The sequence below is a fragment of the Miscanthus floridulus genome, chromosome 2 (genome assembly GCF_019320115.1).
Source record: "Miscanthus floridulus cultivar M001 chromosome 2, ASM1932011v1, whole genome shotgun sequence".
Lineage (NCBI taxonomy): Eukaryota > Viridiplantae > Streptophyta > Magnoliopsida > Poales > Poaceae > Miscanthus > Miscanthus floridulus.
In genome coordinates this window covers 162,559,223-162,578,051 of record NC_089581.1, presented here as the reverse complement: position 1 = coordinate 162,578,051, position 18,829 = coordinate 162,559,223, and the positions used below count along the sequence as shown (strand labels likewise).

General features: G+C 43.3%; 2 protein-coding genes and 1 pseudogene across 2 annotated transcripts; all 3 read left to right on the top strand.

The window, feature by feature from the left end:
- The first annotated feature begins 392 nt into the window (after positions 1 to 392).
- LOC136537367 (uncharacterized) lies at positions 393 to 2,444 on the top strand (annotated as a pseudogene).
- Positions 2,445 to 4,751: 2,307 nt separating this feature from the next.
- LOC136535522 (probable mitochondrial-processing peptidase subunit beta, mitochondrial) lies at positions 4,752 to 10,491 on the top strand. Its single transcript, XM_066527792.1, has 9 exons — positions 4,752 to 5,556; positions 6,241 to 6,405; positions 6,501 to 6,638; positions 6,722 to 6,873; positions 6,998 to 7,106; positions 9,099 to 9,197; positions 9,430 to 9,495; positions 9,599 to 9,706; positions 10,107 to 10,491. Exons 1-9 carry the CDS (start codon positions 4,888 to 4,890, stop codon positions 10,191 to 10,193), a joined length of 1,593 nt encoding a protein of 530 aa, XP_066383889.1. The 5' UTR covers positions 4,752 to 4,887; the 3' UTR covers positions 10,194 to 10,491.
- Positions 10,492 to 11,730: 1,239 nt separating this feature from the next.
- LOC136535521 (26S proteasome regulatory subunit 6B homolog) lies at positions 11,731 to 18,805 on the top strand. The gene is made up of 6 exons (XM_066527791.1): positions 11,731 to 12,373; positions 14,777 to 15,007; positions 15,857 to 16,015; positions 16,327 to 16,479; positions 17,525 to 17,608; positions 18,411 to 18,805. Exons 1-6 carry the CDS (start codon positions 11,873 to 11,875, stop codon positions 18,543 to 18,545), a joined length of 1,263 nt encoding a protein of 420 aa, XP_066383888.1. The 5' UTR covers positions 11,731 to 11,872; the 3' UTR covers positions 18,546 to 18,805.
- The last annotated feature ends 24 nt before the right edge of the window (positions 18,806 to 18,829 follow it).

The following is an 18,829-nucleotide window of genomic DNA, read 5'->3' as shown; positions in this document are numbered from 1 at the left end:
TTGGTTCAGTGTATCCTAATATGAAGGAGTTTAGATTGACTGTGAGACAATTTGCTATACGTGCAGAGTTTGAACTACACATTGTCAAAATAGACCCAACTAGATACATTGTGGACTGCAAGGGAGAAGGATGCAATGGAGAACGATGTCATTGGCATCTTGTTGGGCATAGACAGCCTGATGGGTGCACTGTGATGGTACTAACTTGCATTTAGTGATGCCAATTTATTTTTCCTTTATTATTGTTTGCAGACACTAATTATTTTTTTTTGCAGGTGACAGTGTTAGATCCTATACACATTTGTTCACCAAGTGCTAGGAGGAAGACTACGACACCAACTAGTGCCTGGGTTGCTGCAAAGGCAATACATCACCTCAGGAAGACACCAACTATGGGATGTAAGGATCTGAAAAAAACTTTACAAGATGAGCAGAAGTGTGAAATTCATTATGACACTGTTTGGAAGGATAGGCAAATTGCCTTGAGAGAATTGTATGGTAAATGGGAAGAGAGCTTTTAGATGCTATTCAATTGGAGGGCAGAGGTCATGAAGAGGTCTCCAGGTAGTGTTATCGAGATTGGTGTTAAGGAGGTAGATGGCATATTCTATTTCCATAGATTTTTCTATGCACTAAAACCTTGCATAGATGGTTTCTTGGAAGGATGCAGGCCATATCTTAGCATTGACTCTACTACGCTTAATGGTAGGTGGAATGGTCATTTAGCTGCAGCTTATGGTATAGATGGTCACAACTGGATGTACCCAGTTGCTTTTGGCTTCATTGATGGTGAAACAACAGACAACCGGACCTGGTTTATGACTCAGTTGCATAAGGCCATAGGAGACCTTCTTGTTTTAGCTATCTCGTCAGATGCATGCAAAGGTCTAGAAAATGCAGTTAAGAACGTGTTTCCAAGAGCTGAACATAGAGAGTGCTTTAGACATCTAATGAACAACTTTATTAAAAAGTTTGGGGGTGACGTATTCTCTAAGATGTATCCTGCAGCCAGATCTTATAGAGAAGAAGTTCACCAGTACTTTTTCAAGTTAGTTGTTGAAGCTAGTCCTGCTGTTTTGGTTTGGCTGCAAGCTCACCATTATAAGCTGTGGATGAGATCTGCCTTCAACCCTGCTATTAAATGTGATTATATCACTAATAACCTTGCTGAGTCGTTTAACAATTGGATCAAGGACTGGAAGGACCTTCCTGTTGTGGAGCTCGCAGAAAAAAAAACAGAGAGATGATAATGGTTTTTGTGGGCAAAAAGGAGGAAAATTTCAGAAAGGCTTAGTGGTAAAATCCTCCCAGCAGTCATGTATCAGTTGAATGCAAGAACAAGAGGACTTGGGCACTTGACTGTCGTGGATGGTGGATATTCTGCAACAAAAATTTGGGACACCTCAAACACTCACAGTAGACATGTTGTTAAGTCATATCTACATGAGTGCACCTGTCTTGAGTGGCAGCATACTGGTAAGCCTTGCCAGCATGCTCTGGCTTTGATAACAAGTGTGCAATCTGCTAATGTGCATATGGAGGATTTTGTGCACGAGTATTACTCTGTAGACAGGTTCAAGGCAGCCTACAAGAGACTCATAGAGCCATTGCCTGATAGGTCACAGTGGCCAAATGTTGAATTGCCTTTTGGGCTTAAGGCACCCCTTGACAAGAAGGAAGCTGTTAGATACAGAAAAGTTAGGATAAGAAGCTATCTTGAAGGTGGAAATAGCAGAGGGAAAAGGGTAGCCAAGGAAACAGCAATAGAGGCAGATAAACTAGATGCAAATGAGGCACAAAAGGGCAACAAAAGGATGATTAGAGGCAAAAGGAAGTGTAGGAGATGTGGAGAATTAGGCCATGGTGAAACAAGCTACAAATGCCATCTTAATGGGACTAAGAAAAGGCAAGAACTCCTATATTCACTTGCTGCCTTGATTTGTTGAGCTCATTAACTTCAATATTTCACTTGAATATTTCACTTGCAGGCAAAGGAAGCCAAGTTCAAATAAAACAAAATATGGTGAAAATGTAAAGATGCCAACAAAGAGAGCAAAGAAGGCGGTTCACAGTGCTGCTGAACCAACAATGGAAGAAATGCCACCAGGTTCCCCAAATGACCAAGAAATGGCACCACCTGGCCCCAATGACCAAGAAATGGCAACAACAGCCACATATGCAGTCTGCATTCCCATAAGGCTCACAGCAGACCAGATCATACAGAACAGCCCCATTAGGGTGACAAGAGGGTACGCAACACATTAGTTCTCCTTTTTTTTACAGATATACACAACTATAATCAATATTGGTGCTTCTATTGCAGTCGACTCCAAATTTTGCTGGGAGAAGGTGTGGATTCAAGCATTGCTGCCTCACCAGACAAGACAATCCAGAAGAGGAGCCCGACGAAAAAAATGAAGCCCAGGAAACTAAAAATCAAATGATGCTTTGTGCTGTTGTATTAGACCTATGTAGACCTATGTTATTGTATTAGAACTTAAATGCTACCTGGCTATGGTTTGGGATGTGAAATTCATATAAATTGGCTATGCTTCTGTGATCATGACATTGTCAATATTCAAGCTATGCTTCTGTGATCATGACACCCCTTGCTCTGTCAAAATTCTATGAAAATTCTGTGATCATGACACCCCTTGCTCTGTTAGAATTCTGTGAAAATTCTGTGATCATGTACACCATATGACTTTAGTCAGTATGATGATGTTCTGTGAATTTGGACCTTTCACATTTCTAGTAGTCTAACAGATCCAGTGCTTTTCGTTCTAGCTCTTGTTCATTATCTGCAGAACCATTCTGGGACTGTTTCCATATCAGCAACAATGCACATGAATAGACTAGAGAAGGAGGATCACATGTTTTCTGCCTTTGGATCTTTTATGTAAAAAAATGGGCTTGTAAAACAGTTCCAAATTATCACATCAGGCAAAAAGTAATGCATTGTGCCATCTGATCATCTCTCCTCTTGTTTTTTTCTTCTTGGTCACTAGATCATTTATGTGAGAACCTAGCTTTGTATGACAGTCCCAGATGATGATACCAGACAAGTTTCGATGAGCAGGTTTGAGCACTTTCGATGCTTTCTCCAATTAACACAGGAGCAAATTGTAGTTTCCCACTGTCCAAAAGGCATGTACATATCTTGAAATGGGCATGCATTCATTAGCCAAAAGCTACTGCTCTTACATAATAGAAAATCAACTCTAGAAGGCTATTTCCAAGATGCATTTATTTATGCTAAATGCCAAAGCTTCAGGCATTACACGACGAGGATGTTGTATGAGCTTATGTGAAATCATTACATTTCGGTCATCTGCAAGATGACATACTCTGAAATGAAATACGACTAGCAGAATACTCAGGCTCTAAACCAGCAGATGAGATGATTGGAAAACAACTTCATTCCATAGTGCTTACATGTCATTGCAACACATCTGCTGGTCATTTACTAACCAGGAGTCTTACAGCACAACATTACAACACACTTGCTTCACTTGGTAATGAGCACTACCACACCTAGAAGAACTATGACAACAATTACTAAACACAGCATCACCAACAATTGGACCAGACCAATAAGCTTGTCCATCTTGAGGTCCATCCTCCCTTCATGCTTGTCCATCTTAAGATCCATCATCTCTTCTTCATACAGCCTGTTTTTAAGCTTCATTTCGACCAAGCCTTTAGATTCACCATTACCTTGGTATGGCAATCCTTTAGTTTCACCATGACCTTCATATGGCACTGTAGCTTGCAAGTCTTCTTTAAGCTTCTTTGTGACTACTTTCTTGTAATCTGCCAACCAAGCAAAGAATGGACATTTCTTCTCCGCCTGTGGATGATAACACATAACACAACTTATTTATCCAAACCTTGACAAAGTAACTAGTTCATTCAGTTGGATACGACAAATATAGCAATATATACTCACATATTCATTGTAGTTTACGCATTTGAAGACGACTTTGCCTTTGTTCTGTCAGGATTTGCATTCCACTACTTTATCACTGCATTTTGGGCATGGAATCAGGGGGACCCCACTAGGACCAACTAGGTACTGGGAAAGGGCAACTGTTGGGATGAACGACGAACCAGGAGATGGCTCACCCATAGCAGGCTGGTGTCGGGGACAATGTCGGGGAGTCGCTCCGTGGCGGGCTGGCTGCGGCGTGGATGGGGCGGCCGCGGCGGCTGGCCTGGAGGAGATCTCAGCCTAAAGCGTCGATGCGGCCGCGGCGGGCCGCAACACAGCGTGGCGCGTCGACGCGGCCGCGGTGGGCTGGCCTGTAGCGTCGTGGCGGCCACGGCGTGCTGGCCGCGGGGCGGCGTGGGGTGTCGGGGAGGCCGCGCTGAAGGCACCGGCGGTGGCAGTCAACGACTCCGTCTCGCGTCTCTCTCTCGATCGTGAGTCCTGAGGAAAAGGTTATGAGGAGTGGAGATCTGGGTTCTGATGGGGATGGGTGAAGAGTAAAAGGGGAAAGGAAATAACGAAAAAAAATCAAAATCAAAATACGATACATATACTGGTCTAAAACATTCTGACGGTGCGTCACGTTTAAAAATAACAGACGGACGGATCCCATTTATGGAATGGCAAAAGAGCGAAGCTATAACGGCGAAGTAGCAATTTTCTCTCATTCTGCGAGAGCGAGACGCTTCAATAGCCTCTTCTCTATGACACGTGGGTCCCCCGTAAGCTAAGCTACGCGCACCAGCGCTTCTCTTTCCGCCCTTTGGCAGCCAGGCATCTTCTCCGCCCTCTCTCTATTTCTCCTCCCCTTCTCCCGATCCATCCGTGCCCAAACCCTAGTCCAGCCAGATCTTCGCCTCCGCCGCCGCCGGCGAGAGCACCGCATCAGATCCGCTGCGATGGCGTTCCGCCGCATCCTATCCACCGCGGTGCGCCGCCGCTCGGCCGTCGCCGCCGCGGCGGCCGGGAACGCGCGCGAGGCCTCCACGGCCGTCGCCGCGGCGCCCGGCGTGCTCGCTCCCGACGCGACCCCGGTGCGCGCTCCCGTGATGCCGTATGACCGCATCGCCGAGGCCGTCAACGCCAGGCTCCGGCGGCTCGAACACCCGGACCCGCGATTCCTCCGCTACGCCAGCCCCGTGCCGTCCCACGCCGACCACACGGCCATCCTTGCGGCGCCGGAGACCCGGGTCACCACGCTGCCCAACGGCCTGCGCGTCGCCACGGAGTCGTCCCTCGCCGCGAGCACGGCTACAGTCGGCGTGTGGATCGATGCGGGCAGCAGGTACGAGAACGAGCAGGCGGCCGGCGTCGCGCATTTTGTCGAGCACATGCTGTTCAAGGGCACAGGGAAGCGCAGCGCCGCGCAGCTGGAGCAGGAGATCGAGGACATGGGTGGCCACCTCAACGCGTACACGTCGCGGGAGCAGACGACCTACTACGCCAAGGTGCTTGACAAGGACGTGCCCCGTGCGATGGAGGTCCTCGCGGACATCCTGCAGAACTCTAATCTCGACCAGAAACGCATTGAAAGTGAGCGCGACGTGATCCTACGAGAGATGCAGGAGGTATGCACCCTGATTTGTAGTCTTGTAGATATCTTTTATTCAAAGTTCTCATTTTTGTGCTTTATTATTAATCAGTTTGGGTAATAATCACTAATCAGGCATTTGTTTTATCTATGCTCATTGCTCTCTATGGTTAAGTTTATTGGCCATGTGAAACTTTTTATCGAGACAGTTTTTGTCATCTTAAAGTAGATGGTTTTATTTACCTCAGATAAGATGCACTATGTGTTCTATGGTGTGTGATGAATAGATCTTTCTGGTTTGTTGTTAGCATTTCTACTAATCCTAAAGCTATATCATGAAGAGGACTATGCATTTTGACATGGGAGAATTGTCTGGAAAATTTAGAGTGAGGAAGGGAGGTGAGTAGTCTGCTAGGCATTTGTTCCTCTTAAACTTGCTGGGAAGTTAAAAGAGCCGAGTGAAAAATATTTTTCCAAGCAGGCAAGGAGATGAAAGAGTTGAATACATCTAGCTGATGCACACATCGTCACTTCATATCAGGGTGTTATCAGTATACCTGGATCCTTTGCTCATTATATTAATCAACCCTTAACATCGCTGTTACTTGTTAGTAATTCTCAATTTGATTAAACAGCCAAGGTGTTCTGTATAGTAAAATCTGTGTGTTCAGTGCTATGAAATTCTTATAACATAATTGTTCTCTGTTTCTTCCTTACATAGGTTGAGGGACAGTCTGAGGAAGTTATATTTGATCATCTCCATGCAACTGCATTCCAATATACATCTCTTGGCAGACCAATCCTGGGTTCTGCAGACAATGTCAAGTCAATCACCAAAGAGGACCTCGAGAACTACATTGCAACTCATTATACAGCTCCTAGAATGGTACATAATATTTAAAATTTTCAACCGCGACGCAACTGTGCCATTTTATGTTCCTGTTATTGGAGTATGATGGAAGTACTTCTGCATGTTTTCAGGTTATCACTGCTGCAGGTAATGTTAAACATGAAGACATTGTTGAGCAGGCAACGAAGTTGTTTAATAAGGTATCAACTGACCCTACAACGACAAACATGTTGGTCGCTAAGGAACCAGCCTCTTTTACTGGTTCTGAGGTGGGTTCTGCAATTTTCGTTCTATACTTAATTGTGCTATTTGTCATGAACACATTATCTCATCATTGTATGCTTCTCGATAGGTTCGAATCATTGATGATGACATGCCCCTAGCTCAATTTGCTGTTGCTTTCAATGGAGCATCATGGGTAGATCCTGATTCTGTTGCACTGATGGTTATGCAATCAATGCTTGGTTCATGGAACAAGAGTGCTGGTGGAGGAAAGCACATGGGGTAAGTTTCACTCTTTTTTCTCGTTCTTTCTTTTTGCCATCATGTGTACAGGCCTGATCCTCATTTTTTCATATTCTGTCACTGATCATATCTTTGTTATGTTACCTTGCTTTACTGTTTACAGTTCAGAGCTTGTACAGAGGGCAGCAATCAATGACATTGCTGAGAGTGTAATGGCATTCAACACAAATTACAAGGACACTGGTCTTTTTGGTGTCTATGCTGTTGCTAAGGTTAGTGTTGTATTTCTACCTTTGATAAAGTTGATATAAATTGCCTGAAATAATATTTTATCCTATACATTTTGTGTAGTCATATATGTTGTCCATATCCGTTCTCATGAAAGAAATGTGTACCCACAGCTATTTTATTTGTTAAAATTCCTTGAATAGTAAGATAAATAAACAGGCCTTAGATACACAGTCCACATTCTCTAGATATGTTTGTAGTGTTGTTGTACCTTTTCTTCCTATTAAACTCTCCCGGCTCACAGACTTGTATCTAAGTGGCACACAAGGTGTTGCAGCTGGGTCTGTTAGTGACAACAATGTTGTTGGGACGAATTCTAACCCCTTACACTTAGTGGAAACAAGTAATTAGCATTTTGTATTGACCATTGCTCTGATAGCTTTTGATGACAAAAGTTGGTTTCATTCTGAATTTTTGATCTTTATTTACATACCAAACTGAAGGTCCTTTCTTCTCCGTGTAAACAATAAAAGAGAGGGAGCTTTGTTTCCTACTTCAATTTAAAATATTGGGCCCCCATGCAAGGTTCTTATGTCGTCGCCTAGGCGCCTAGTCGTTTGGGCGGTTTTTGAATCGTGGCATCGAGCTCGCCACGGCCTCCGCAAGTATGGCGTCGCCTCCCGTGAGAAGTTGTCGCCGTGGCGTCGGATGGCTTGGGGCGGACGCTGCAGGAGCCGAAAGGGACTGTGCGCGGAGGGAAATGAGCGCGCGGGAACGGAGCAGGAGTTACGCGCGCGCGGGAAAGGAAAGGGAGTCTCGCGTGGGGGAAGTTGCGCGGAAAAAGAGGAAGGCACGGGAGGGCAGCCGGAATCGTCCGCCTACAACTCCAGCGAGGAGGCACTCATCCTGCAGGTGCGGACTGAGAGGCAGGAGGGAAAGGGAGGAAGGGGAAAGAGGAAGGTGCGCCTGGAGTCCGGCGGGGCGGCCTGCCCCCTCGCGATTCAGCTTTGCTCAGCCGCCTGCCTGCTTCCATCCGTCGCCTGCCTTCCGCTTCCCTCCGTCGCTCCACGATTCCGCCTCCCTCTGTGACCCCACCTGTTCCGCCCGCTGATCTGCGCCTCCAACCTCCGCTCCGCCCACTGGTGCGTGTTCCTCCTTGGCTCTGCTCTGCTCTGCGCCTTCCTCTGATCGTCGCCTATGTTCTTTGCTCTGCTCCTTCCTCTCCACTTTGTCGTCTGTGTGCTCTGCTCCTTCATCTCCACTTTGTCGTCTGTGTGCTCTGCTCTGCTCCTTCCTCTCCACTTTGTCATCTGTGTGCTCTGCTCTGCACCTTCCTGTGCTCTGCTTTGCTCTTTCCTCTCCTCTTTGTCGCCTGTGTGCTCTCTGCTCTGCTCCTTAGATAAGGTTGCTAGGACTTGGTTGGTTGCTGGCTTGCTGCTTGTGCTAGATTCCTATGTGGTTGACTGGTGGTGTTTGGCTCTTCTCTGCTCTGCAGCCAACAAGGCAACAACACAATGGAGACCGGGAGAGGCAAGAGTTGGGTGTTATGTCATTAGTTATTAAGTTGCTATGTCATTAGAGACTAATTTGCTGCTATGGAGAGATTTCATATTTGCTACTTTGTGCACTAGTACTCTAGTAGCACTAGTTATTATGGGATTAAATCTTGTGGCATTATATATTATAAGATGTTTGTATGGCGTCGCCTCGCCGCGCGCCTTAAACGCCTAGGCGTCTGGAAGGAGGTGACTCACCACGCCTTACCTTACCGCCATAAGAACCTTGCCCCCATGTACTTGGTAAATCTACTGCAAAATATTAAAACTAATAAGACTTGTATTTGTGTGTTAATGTAGCTTGCCCTTCCTGTAGTTCAATGCTGAATCAAATTTCAGTTCCCACTAATATGTTGTGAACCTTAATTTTTGCTTATGCAGTGGTACTGTAATCTTGTGATGTTGCTCTTATGCAATAGCATGCCTTCCTTTTCCTAACGATCATTGATCTTACGCGACCTTGCAAACTTGGTTTTTCAGGCTGATTGCTTGGATGATTTGGCTTTTGCAATTATGCATGAGATGAGCAAATTATCATATCGGGTTACGGAAGAAGATGTTATCCGTGCACGTAATCAGGTAATGCTTGAAGTTGTTATGGGAGAACATTGTCATACCTGTATTGTATCTCAGTTTACTCAGACACTGCATGCTACAAAGCATCATGTATGCTGTCCTCTTTCTTTTGGGCTCGAGAGACAATCATAGCCTTATGATAATTTTTTCATTGATATGCTGGCATATGTGATTCATCCTTAGAAAATTTTCAGCCTAGTATCACATGTTCATTGCTTTGTGATGACAATTTCAGCTGAAGTCCTCAATCCAACTCCACCTCGATGGTTCAACTGCTGTTGTCGAGGACATTGGCCGTCAGGTATTATCTTGCTCCATTGTTTTGATGTCTAAAAACAATGATGTTATGCCAAATCTTAGTACTCAGCACCTGGTACCTTACTTTTGTTCCCCTGTTGTGCCAGCTGCTGACCTATGGCCGAAGAATTCCTACTCCCGAGCTTTTTGCAAGAATAGATGCTGTTGATGCAAGCACTGTGAAGCGCGTTGCAAATCGCTTCATCTTTGATCAGGTACTGTTTTGCCAACCTACAACCTATTGTCCTGTAGAATTTTCAGCATCTGTATGCTTCCTTCTCTGGTGAATTGCTAAAATCTAGCCCAATTTTTCGTTTGTTGATTCCAGCTTTCATTATCTAAGATGTACCCTTTTTGTTGTGAATATTTATATCCTGCTGTTTTTGTGATAGACCTCTAGTGATAGGAGTGTTCTCCAAACATTTTCATGTTGTGCTGCTTATGCCTACAACCAATCAATTGGATGATTTAAGACAATCAGATCTCTTCAGCGTGAAGTTCAATGCTAGGCTTTTACTTTGTCATCAGTTTGGGAAAAATAGAACTGTGTTATTTGAATTATTTGATATCAAGCTTGAGAAAACAACATTTCAGTTTTTATGCCTTTTGTTTCAGGATGTTGCTATTGCTGCAATGGGACCAATCCAAGGACTTCCAGACTACAACTGGTTCAGACGCCGGACCTACATGCTCCGTTACTAGTTCTATCTGTCAGGTGTACCATGTTTACGGTCTGCATAGACGATAAAATTTGCCACTTTTGGCGTCAGTATATTATAAGTCCTCAGCACTGCACATTACGTGCTGGATGGAGGAATTTTTTGAGAATTTGTTTTATTTCTTGTCTTGTCCAGATCTGTCAATAAATGATAGGCAGGTTCGACTGACTTGGGTGGCCACCCGGTGTTGTTTTTACAATGAATCATGACCCTTAACGTTCCATTTTTTGTTGGAAGGTTTTACTTTGGCGAATAATTTTATGGAGCTGGTTATATGTGAAGTTGGTACTGTTTAGCTTCCTTGTCATACGATGGCAACTGAGCAAAGTTGTGATGGGTTGTTTTTTTGCACGTATCCCTGTTTGCTTGTCTTATAAGCTGTATTTTTTTCAGCGAAGGAACAATATTTTTCTTTCATAACAAATTAGTGAACATTACTTTTTAGTGATTTATCAGCCAAATGAACAGGCTGTCGTGGGTTTCACCTAGCATTCGTGGGTTATGCTTCTGGTGCTTTCGTGGTGTTGAAGATATTGTCGAGGTAGACAGGCGGGCGGGCTCAGCTTGTGTGGTGGCACCGGAAGCCTCGACTCCTTTCCCGTGTCCATATCGATCCTTCATGCTTCATAGCATGATGACTACCTCCCCCATGACGACATCGGCACCCGCAGCGGTCCCTTGCCTGGTGCGGCCTCCTCCCTAACGTGGAGGGTGGTGGCCTCTTGCCTGGCACAGCCTACTTCCCAGGAGCAAGCGTGTTGAGGCGGAGGAGAAAGGAGAAGCGAGCTGTAAACCATCATATGTATAAAAACCAAATTTTTTTGTGAGATAAATGTGTGGGCTATAAGTCATCTAACTATTATACAAGTAGGTTGTTAGATTGGCTACCTATGCTCAGCTAAATTTTTTTGTAGGAGTCATATTATGTACGGATCAACTAAGAATACTCGGCTACATATGCCTACAAGCGTACTTCCTCCGTCCCAAAAGTACAACGTTATGAGATTCATGATAGTCAATGTTTCTTTAAGTTTGATTAGATTTGTTAAAAATAATAGTAACATCTATAACTCTAAATAATTTTATTATGAAAATATATTTAGTGATTTATCAAATGATGTTAATTATGTATCGTATTAATACTTTCTTAAATATATTATATATCAAAGTTAAAACGTTTGACTTATCTGTGGGGAACGGTCGACTGATCGAGGCTCAGTACCTCCCTCCTGTGGTTAGAGTTCGAGTCATAAGGGATTCATTCTTGTTTCTTTGGCTACGGCGACCGGGAGGAGAAAAAAACTCCCTCGTTTGCCCCATATTCAAAGCACATGTCTATGGCCAGCTTATCTTACGGTGCAGCGCCGTTGTGTAAGGAGGCGGGACAAGATTCGGGAGTTTTTTTCGATCTACGTGAGAAGATTCTCTTTTTACCCTAGAATACCGCCCAACGGCCACTGAGTTTTTTTTTTATATATATAACTTGTTTGTGGGAGGGACCGAGGGAGGGAGTACTAGGCTACTTCCATGGTTTCCCCTCCTGCAAAGCAAAGGCAAAAGCGCAAAACTAACCAAACCCGTCTTTAGCCTTCAAACCGATCTCCTCCCCCATCCCCAAAGTCTAAGCCACCAAGTCGTAACTCGCAACCCTCGCCCTTCTCGATGTCGTCCGCCGCCACCGGCCCAGCCCCTCCGGTGGCTACTCCGATGGCGCCCCCTCCGTCCTACCCGGCCTCCTCCACGGCCTCCGCCTCCGTCGCCACGTCCGTCGAGGACGACGACGACCTCTACGGCCGCCTCAAGTCTCTCCAGCGCCACATGGAGTTCGTCGAGATCCAGGAGGAGTACGTTAAGGACGAGCAGAAGAACCTCAAGCGCGAACTCCTCCGTGCGCAGGAGGAGGTCAAGCGGATCCAGTCCGTACCGCTCGTCATCGGCCAGTTTATGGAGATGGTCGACGGCAGCAACGGCATCGTGGGCTCTACCACGGGCAGCAACTACTACGTGCGGATCCTCAGTACCATCAACCGCGAGCTGCTCAAGCCGTCAGCGTCCGTCGCGTTGCATCGTCACTCCAACGCTCTAGTCGACGTGCTGCCGCCCGAGGCCGACTCCAGCATCTCCTTGCTGGGATCGTCGGAGAAGCCCAACGTCACCTATAACGTAAGTTTATCCTTGAATTGCCGGATTCGCATGAAACCCTTGGTTAATTTGACTTCTTATTATGTTTCTGATGATAAATCACTTGGTCGTTACTTTGTTATCCCGAATCATATGTGCTTATTAGTTTGTACATCCGTCAGGTTGGACCCTAGATCTTTCTATGTTTCCATTTGCTGTAGAGTTCTGCTTCTTCATTGGTCAGGCTCCACATATCTGTCGATGTTATTGATTGCAGTTGGCATAAAATTACATATTTGGGTCTCCAATCGTCGCAGATTTGGGACTCCAAACGCCGACTTCGTAAAAATAGGCTTCCAAACATTTGACACTTGATTTTCTTGCCATTCTATGTATTTTCTTCCTTTTCTAGTATTCTTTCGTGTATTTAGCACCTAGATGGACGTATTTGCCCTTCTGTGATTCGTGCACGGTTACATAGAGGAGAGGTAAGCTGACCGCCGCCGTTTCTGGCTGGTAGGCAGGCAGGCTGGCCGCCGCCCTTCCAGGCAGGCAGTAGGCCGCCGCCGCCCTTGCTGGCTGGTTGGCAGGCAGGTGGCCGCCGCCGCCTGAGCTCCGCCTGCCTCGCTGCCGCCACCGCCATGGCTGCCGGTGCCGCAGGCTCGGGATCGCGGTGGGCGGCGGCAAGATGAAGGTCGGGATCGCGGTTAGGGCGACTCGACTCGAAACGTCGACCTCCACGTACGTGGTGCCAAATCCAAATTACACAGAAGGGTACAAGAGTCTTTTTAGGTATCAAATACAAAGAAAAATACTATAAAAGAAAGGAAATACACCAAATGGCATGAAAATCAAATGTCAAATGTTTGGAGGCCTATTTTTACGAAGTCGATGTTTGGAGTCCCAAATCTGCGAAGCACGACGATTGGAGTCCCAAATATGCAATTTTCTCCCTAGTTACGGTATACAATTAGGCCAAATCTATTTTTGAGAACTTGCAAAAGGCCGCATCTTTTCCTATTATCGTTACCAGCAAACAGTGTCCATGTGATTCAACGGAACACACATGTTATTGTGCACACCTGAATGACTTATGGCTCGTATATTTATATTACGGCCCCGTCATCAATATGTATTAGAATTGGATTCCGTACCATCACTGGACGCACCAAAACACACGATTCTGACTTGTATAATTAAGGGTCATGAGTCTTGTCCCAGACGAGACAAAGAGAAGTGCAAGGACATTGTGGGAAGTAAAAAAGACTGGACGGAAGAATCACTAAAGTTTTAAACGACATCAAATCAGTCAACATGGAGGACCACAAAAAACAAGTTTTCGAGCATGCCCTCAAACAACAAAATGGGGATGGTTTCACTTGGTTCTGTGCCAATTTGTAGATAATAGCAGGTTTTATTACGACCTCAATAGATGAGTTATGGAAAATGGTGGAAATTGGTGCAGAAACTGGTTCAATTTTCATGTAAAATATCATGGTTCTGCTGCAATGGAAACCATATTGATTTCTTCTTTTTTGTAGGTTCAGTGGGTTTTAAGTCTATATGCCGCATTAACGTTGGATCTGTGCTTCATTTGTTTTAAGAATTTCTTTGAATAGGAAACAAAATATGGTTCATTGCGGTTTTGTTTTGGCATCTAAAGTGAAATGTTTCTCGTAATTTCTTGAGCCAATTCCTTACAAGCCACTAGAAAAGTTTTGAATTCCGTCTTGACCACTGAAAAAATTCATGTCTTCTGTGCCATCATTTCATTTTTTGCACCCTTCTATGCCACTGCCGTCATGCTCTAGAGTAACGGTCCTAACTAAAGGACGAAATGTCCATTTTACCCTCAAATGAATGTGGCCATGGATGTTTGGCCTCATTGCAACATTGGCAGTGGTAAGAACCAGAGAACAGGAGAAGCAAGATTGCAAGAATGGATAAGACTAGTGATTCATCATCAACATGAACGGCCACATGAACTGGAGAAGCAAGTTGTAGACGGCCCTGACGCCTCCCTCACTCTTCTCAAGCGGATCTCCATCTCAAAACTCTAGAGCAGACGCTCCGTAGGTGGAGCAGGTAGGATGGCAGATTGATGGGAGCAGAGGGGGAGTGGGGAAGATGAGAGAACGAGTGAAGATGAAACAGACTCTAGGCCTCCAGTCATAGCTGGGGTTAAAATGGTCATTAAAAAAAAACTGACATCCACGTGTGTTGTAACGGCATCTTCAACTAACAGACAAGACAACAGTGGCATAGAAGGGTCAAGGGTGTTAAAAAAATGAAATGATGGCATAAATGACATGAACTTTTTCAGCGGTCAAGACGGAATTTGGAACTTTTCTAGTGGCTTGTAAGGAATTGGCTCTAATTTCTTGAGGTATATCTATGCATTTAATTTCAGTGCATTACAATTTTTTGGTTTCTTATGGTGTGCAGGATATTGGAGGATGCGACATCCAAAAGCAGGAAATACGGGAGGCGGTTGAGTTACCCTTGACTCATCATGAGTTGTACAAGCAGATTGGTATTGATCCTCCAAGAGGTGTGCTTCTGTATGGTCCTCCGGGTACTGGCAAGACCATGCTTGCCAAAGCAGTCGCATATCACACCACTGCTGCTTTTATCAGAGTCGTCGGTTCGGAGTTTGTACAAAAGTACTTGGGTGAGGTAAGTTGGGAGCTATTACAATCCCAATATGAATTCCTTTGGTTTGGATATAAAATGTAGTGATTTGATGCATGTTATAAGGTTAATGAGTTATTTTATGCCCACTCATGCTTTTTGGATAATAAAATATAGTTGCTCAGTTGTTCTGGTAGCGTAGATACTGCTGTCATTGCTTTTTCGAAAATGGTTGGGGAGAAACTGATGGGTATCTATGCATCCTCTATACTGAAGTGAAAACACAAGTAGAAAGGTGTTCATAGATTCTCTAAGTTGTCTAGTACAAGCTTGAATGTGCTCTAAGCTGTGTCAAAATTGTTGCATTCTGGTTTCATGCTAGCTTTGGAACAGTATCTGTGATAGTCCATAGAGCTATTGAATGGGCTCTTCATCTGTGTCAAAATTGTTGCATCATGCTAGCATTGGAACTGTATCTGTGATAGTCCATAAAGCTATCTCCTTAACCCAATCTATATTGGGTACCACATATAATGTAACCAAGGTAAATGTTACTTCCCTGTTCCAAATTATAAGTTGTTCTGGCCTTTATAGATACACAACTTTTACTATGTATATCTAGACATAGTGTATATCTAGATGCCTAGCAAAAGCTATGTATCTAGAAAAGCCAGAATGACTTACAATTTGGAACGGAGGGAGTAATATTTTATTATTTTTCCTGTATCATGTTTGAGTAGTATAAGCATTATGCATGTCTTAATTTTTTGTATGATTAGTGGTTATTCATAGATACTTATCACCGACATAAAAATTTGCAATTTGTTCTTTTCGGCTGTTCAATATTTGTCAGTCCTATTCTTGGCGCGTTATGATCTTTGTACTCCTTTGTAGGGCCCTAGAATGGTGCGTGATGTGTTCCGTTTGGCTAAGGAGAATGCCCCAGCAATCATTTTCATTGATGAGGTTGATGCGATAGCTACTGCTCGTTTTGATGCTCAGACTGGTGCTGACCGAGAAGTTCAGCGTATTCTTATGGAGCTACTCAATCAGGTAAAGCTTAGCTATTATAAGACCAGGATGAACTTTTAGGACTTAAAAGATTTATTATTTTGTTAGAAAACATTTAGCAACAGACCTGAAACATTGAAGAAGTGGTTATTTGCAAGTTAAAATAACCAATTTTCATTATAGTATTCAATTTGAGAACTTCTATTTTATTAGAAAAGAGAGCAATGTGAAATGAATTTAGAAAACAGCTCTTATCTCTAAAAGCTAACTTGGGGAATTCCTACAGTTTCCTAGATTATAGTTCCTACTAGTTCTTTTATTTCTTGTTAGTAATGTGGTTATTTATGTTGCAGATGGATGGGTTTGATCAAACAGTGAATGTGAAGGTTATAATGGCAACTAATCGGGCAGACACTCTAGATCCTGCTCTGTTGCGTCCTGGTAGACTTGACAGGAAAATTGAGTTCCCTCTGCCAGACCGGCGTCAGAAGAGGCTTATTTTCCAAGTAAGTTATGTTTTGTGATAATGTTACAAGAGCTGAGTTATAAGTATTTGTTGATTTGTAGAGTATTACTATGGAATTATTTGAGTCTTGCTCGTTCACATGTGGTCATATCATATCACTCTTCAAAGGGATAATAACATAAGTTTAATTAGGAATAAAGAGTTCCTTTGGATACACGACCAACTTTGAGCAATCCAGATGTATGAGTTGCCTAGTGTTAATAGCTATTTATTCTACATGGTATTATTTATGGAAATAACCATGCATCCTATTACATCTGTCCTAGATACAATTGCTATAGAGTCGCTTCCTTGGTGGGCCCATGTGGATGATTCCTGAGCACTGTTAGGCCAGTTCCACTGGGAGTTTCATTCCCATTTAATGAGGTGACCATCAGCAAAAATGACGACGTGGCATGTGGATTATGAGAGAGGATATGAGTTTTACCTAGATGAAACTCAGTGCACACCATTTCCAATGCATTGGAAATTGAGTGAAACTCCACTAGGAGCGGTTTGTTTCATCCCCGCCTGTTGGAAGTTGAGTGAAACTCCACTGGGAGCATTTCATTGAAAAAAACATGCAATATTTAAATACCTCACTCTGTGTTATGTGGGTCTATGAAACTGTGTATTGTGGGTCTTATTTAATTTTAGCACCCACACCTCACTCTTGGAAAGAGTGCACCGGGAAAGGCTTTATTGGCTTCTGTGCTATGGGTTGTACATGTAGCATTTTTCATTACTCTATCTGTGATAATTATACATGTAGTGGGATCGTCATACCAACAACAAGACTTGTGATGTATAGATATGCACCATCTTTAAATTATCTTCATGCTATAAAAAAGTACCAGTTTACTTGCTTGTTTCTGTGTTATGTTTTCTCTACCTAGGATTTACAAACAATTCCACTTTCTTTATTACAATTCTGTTTTACAAATTCGTTTGTCAACTCATGCTGTTTGGTTTTGGTTTTCTGGGCCACTAGATTTTCTTGTGTCATCTATTTTTCACACTTGATAGTTAGCTCATCTAATCTTCAGGTTTGCACTGCCAAAATGAACTTGAGCGATGAGGTTGATTTGGAAGATTATGTTTCCAGACCGGATAAGATCAGTGCTGCTGATGTGAGTCTCTTTTTTCATTGTAACGTTCTAAATTAATAATACAAATACACTTTTCATAGCGTCCGATACCACTTTCCCCCATAGTTTTTGACATGTAAATGGGTGCTTTTGTGATTTCTACTGCGTAGCTAGTACACTTATATCCTACTCCCTCCTTTTCTTATTTTTATTAAAGGTGTATGCGCAACACAGTATTCCAAAGATTTTTAGATTGTACCATACAATTTTACTATTGTTTAATTCATATTAAAAGCACTTTCATATGATATCAATTTCATGGTTATTAGAATTATAATATAAGAGATAATAGTGTTCAGAGTGTGGTGTTAGAGACTGCACCACTTCAAGGTACACCTTGCATTTTGAAAATTTGAAAGTGAGGTAGTATTGATGAAATCTATATCCAGTAAACCTTGGATCCAATAATGCACATATTTGTTTAATGGGGATGGCCAAACCACATTACAAGGGTAATGCTTATGATCTTAGATCTTTTCTTGTTCTTAGCATGATACACCATAGTCATGTAAACACATATTAGTAAATTGTTTTCCTCCTTATTATTGCAGTAGCAGTAGATATATATTCTTAGGGCATTTGGTGATTTAAATTAGATAATACTTTTATGCCAATCACATTAGTTATTGATAATTGATTTGACAATGTTTAATGAGATAACCTTTTTTCCCCTGTCACCCTCAATGCTCCTCGCATTAGTTATAGATTATTGATTTGACGATGTAAAATCAGGTAATCTTTTTTTCCTGTCACCCTGAATGCCCCTCGCATTATGCTTTTACAGATTGCTGCTATATGTCAAGAAGCTGGCATGCATGCTATCCGTAAAAACCGATATGTCATCCTCCCCAAGGACTTTGAGAAGGGCTACCGAACCAATGTGAAGAAGCCCGAGACAGATTTCGATTTCTACAAATGAGCCAACTTGAGTGTTGAACTGGTTTCTTGTTTATCAATCGAATATCTTTTAGCACCAAGATGAAGTTTTAGGATAACTGCCAATATCACGATGTTCAACTCGCTCAATGGTGATATGTGTTCTGTAATGAATTTCTGGATAGTTTGCCTGTCGCAATGTTTATGGTGATATGCTTCATCAGATTTAGAGTCAAATATTTTTACCTAGTGAAGCTACGTGAGTGTTATGGAAGTTATGATTATTTAAGGTAGATTAACCTTTTACCGGCTCGGCGTGGCTTGGCC

Coding starts and splice junctions, on each gene's coding strand:
- LOC136535521 (XM_066527791.1), top strand. CDS start 11,873: ATGTCGTCCGCCGCCACCGGCCCAGCCCCTCCGGTGGCTACTCCGATG. Junction 12,374..14,776: donor AGCCCAACGTCACCTATAAC/GTAAGTTTATCC, acceptor TATGGTGTGCAG/GATATTGGAGGATGCGACAT. Junction 16,480..17,524: donor AGAAGAGGCTTATTTTCCAA/GTAAGTTATGTT, acceptor TCTAATCTTCAG/GTTTGCACTGCCAAAATGAA.
- LOC136535522 (XM_066527792.1), top strand. CDS start 4,888: ATGGCGTTCCGCCGCATCCTATCCACCGCGGTGCGCCGCCGCTCGGCC. Junction 6,639..6,721: donor CCTCTTTTACTGGTTCTGAG/GTGGGTTCTGCA, acceptor GCTTCTCGATAG/GTTCGAATCATTGATGATGA. Junction 9,707..10,106: donor ATCGCTTCATCTTTGATCAG/GTACTGTTTTGC, acceptor CTTTTGTTTCAG/GATGTTGCTATTGCTGCAAT.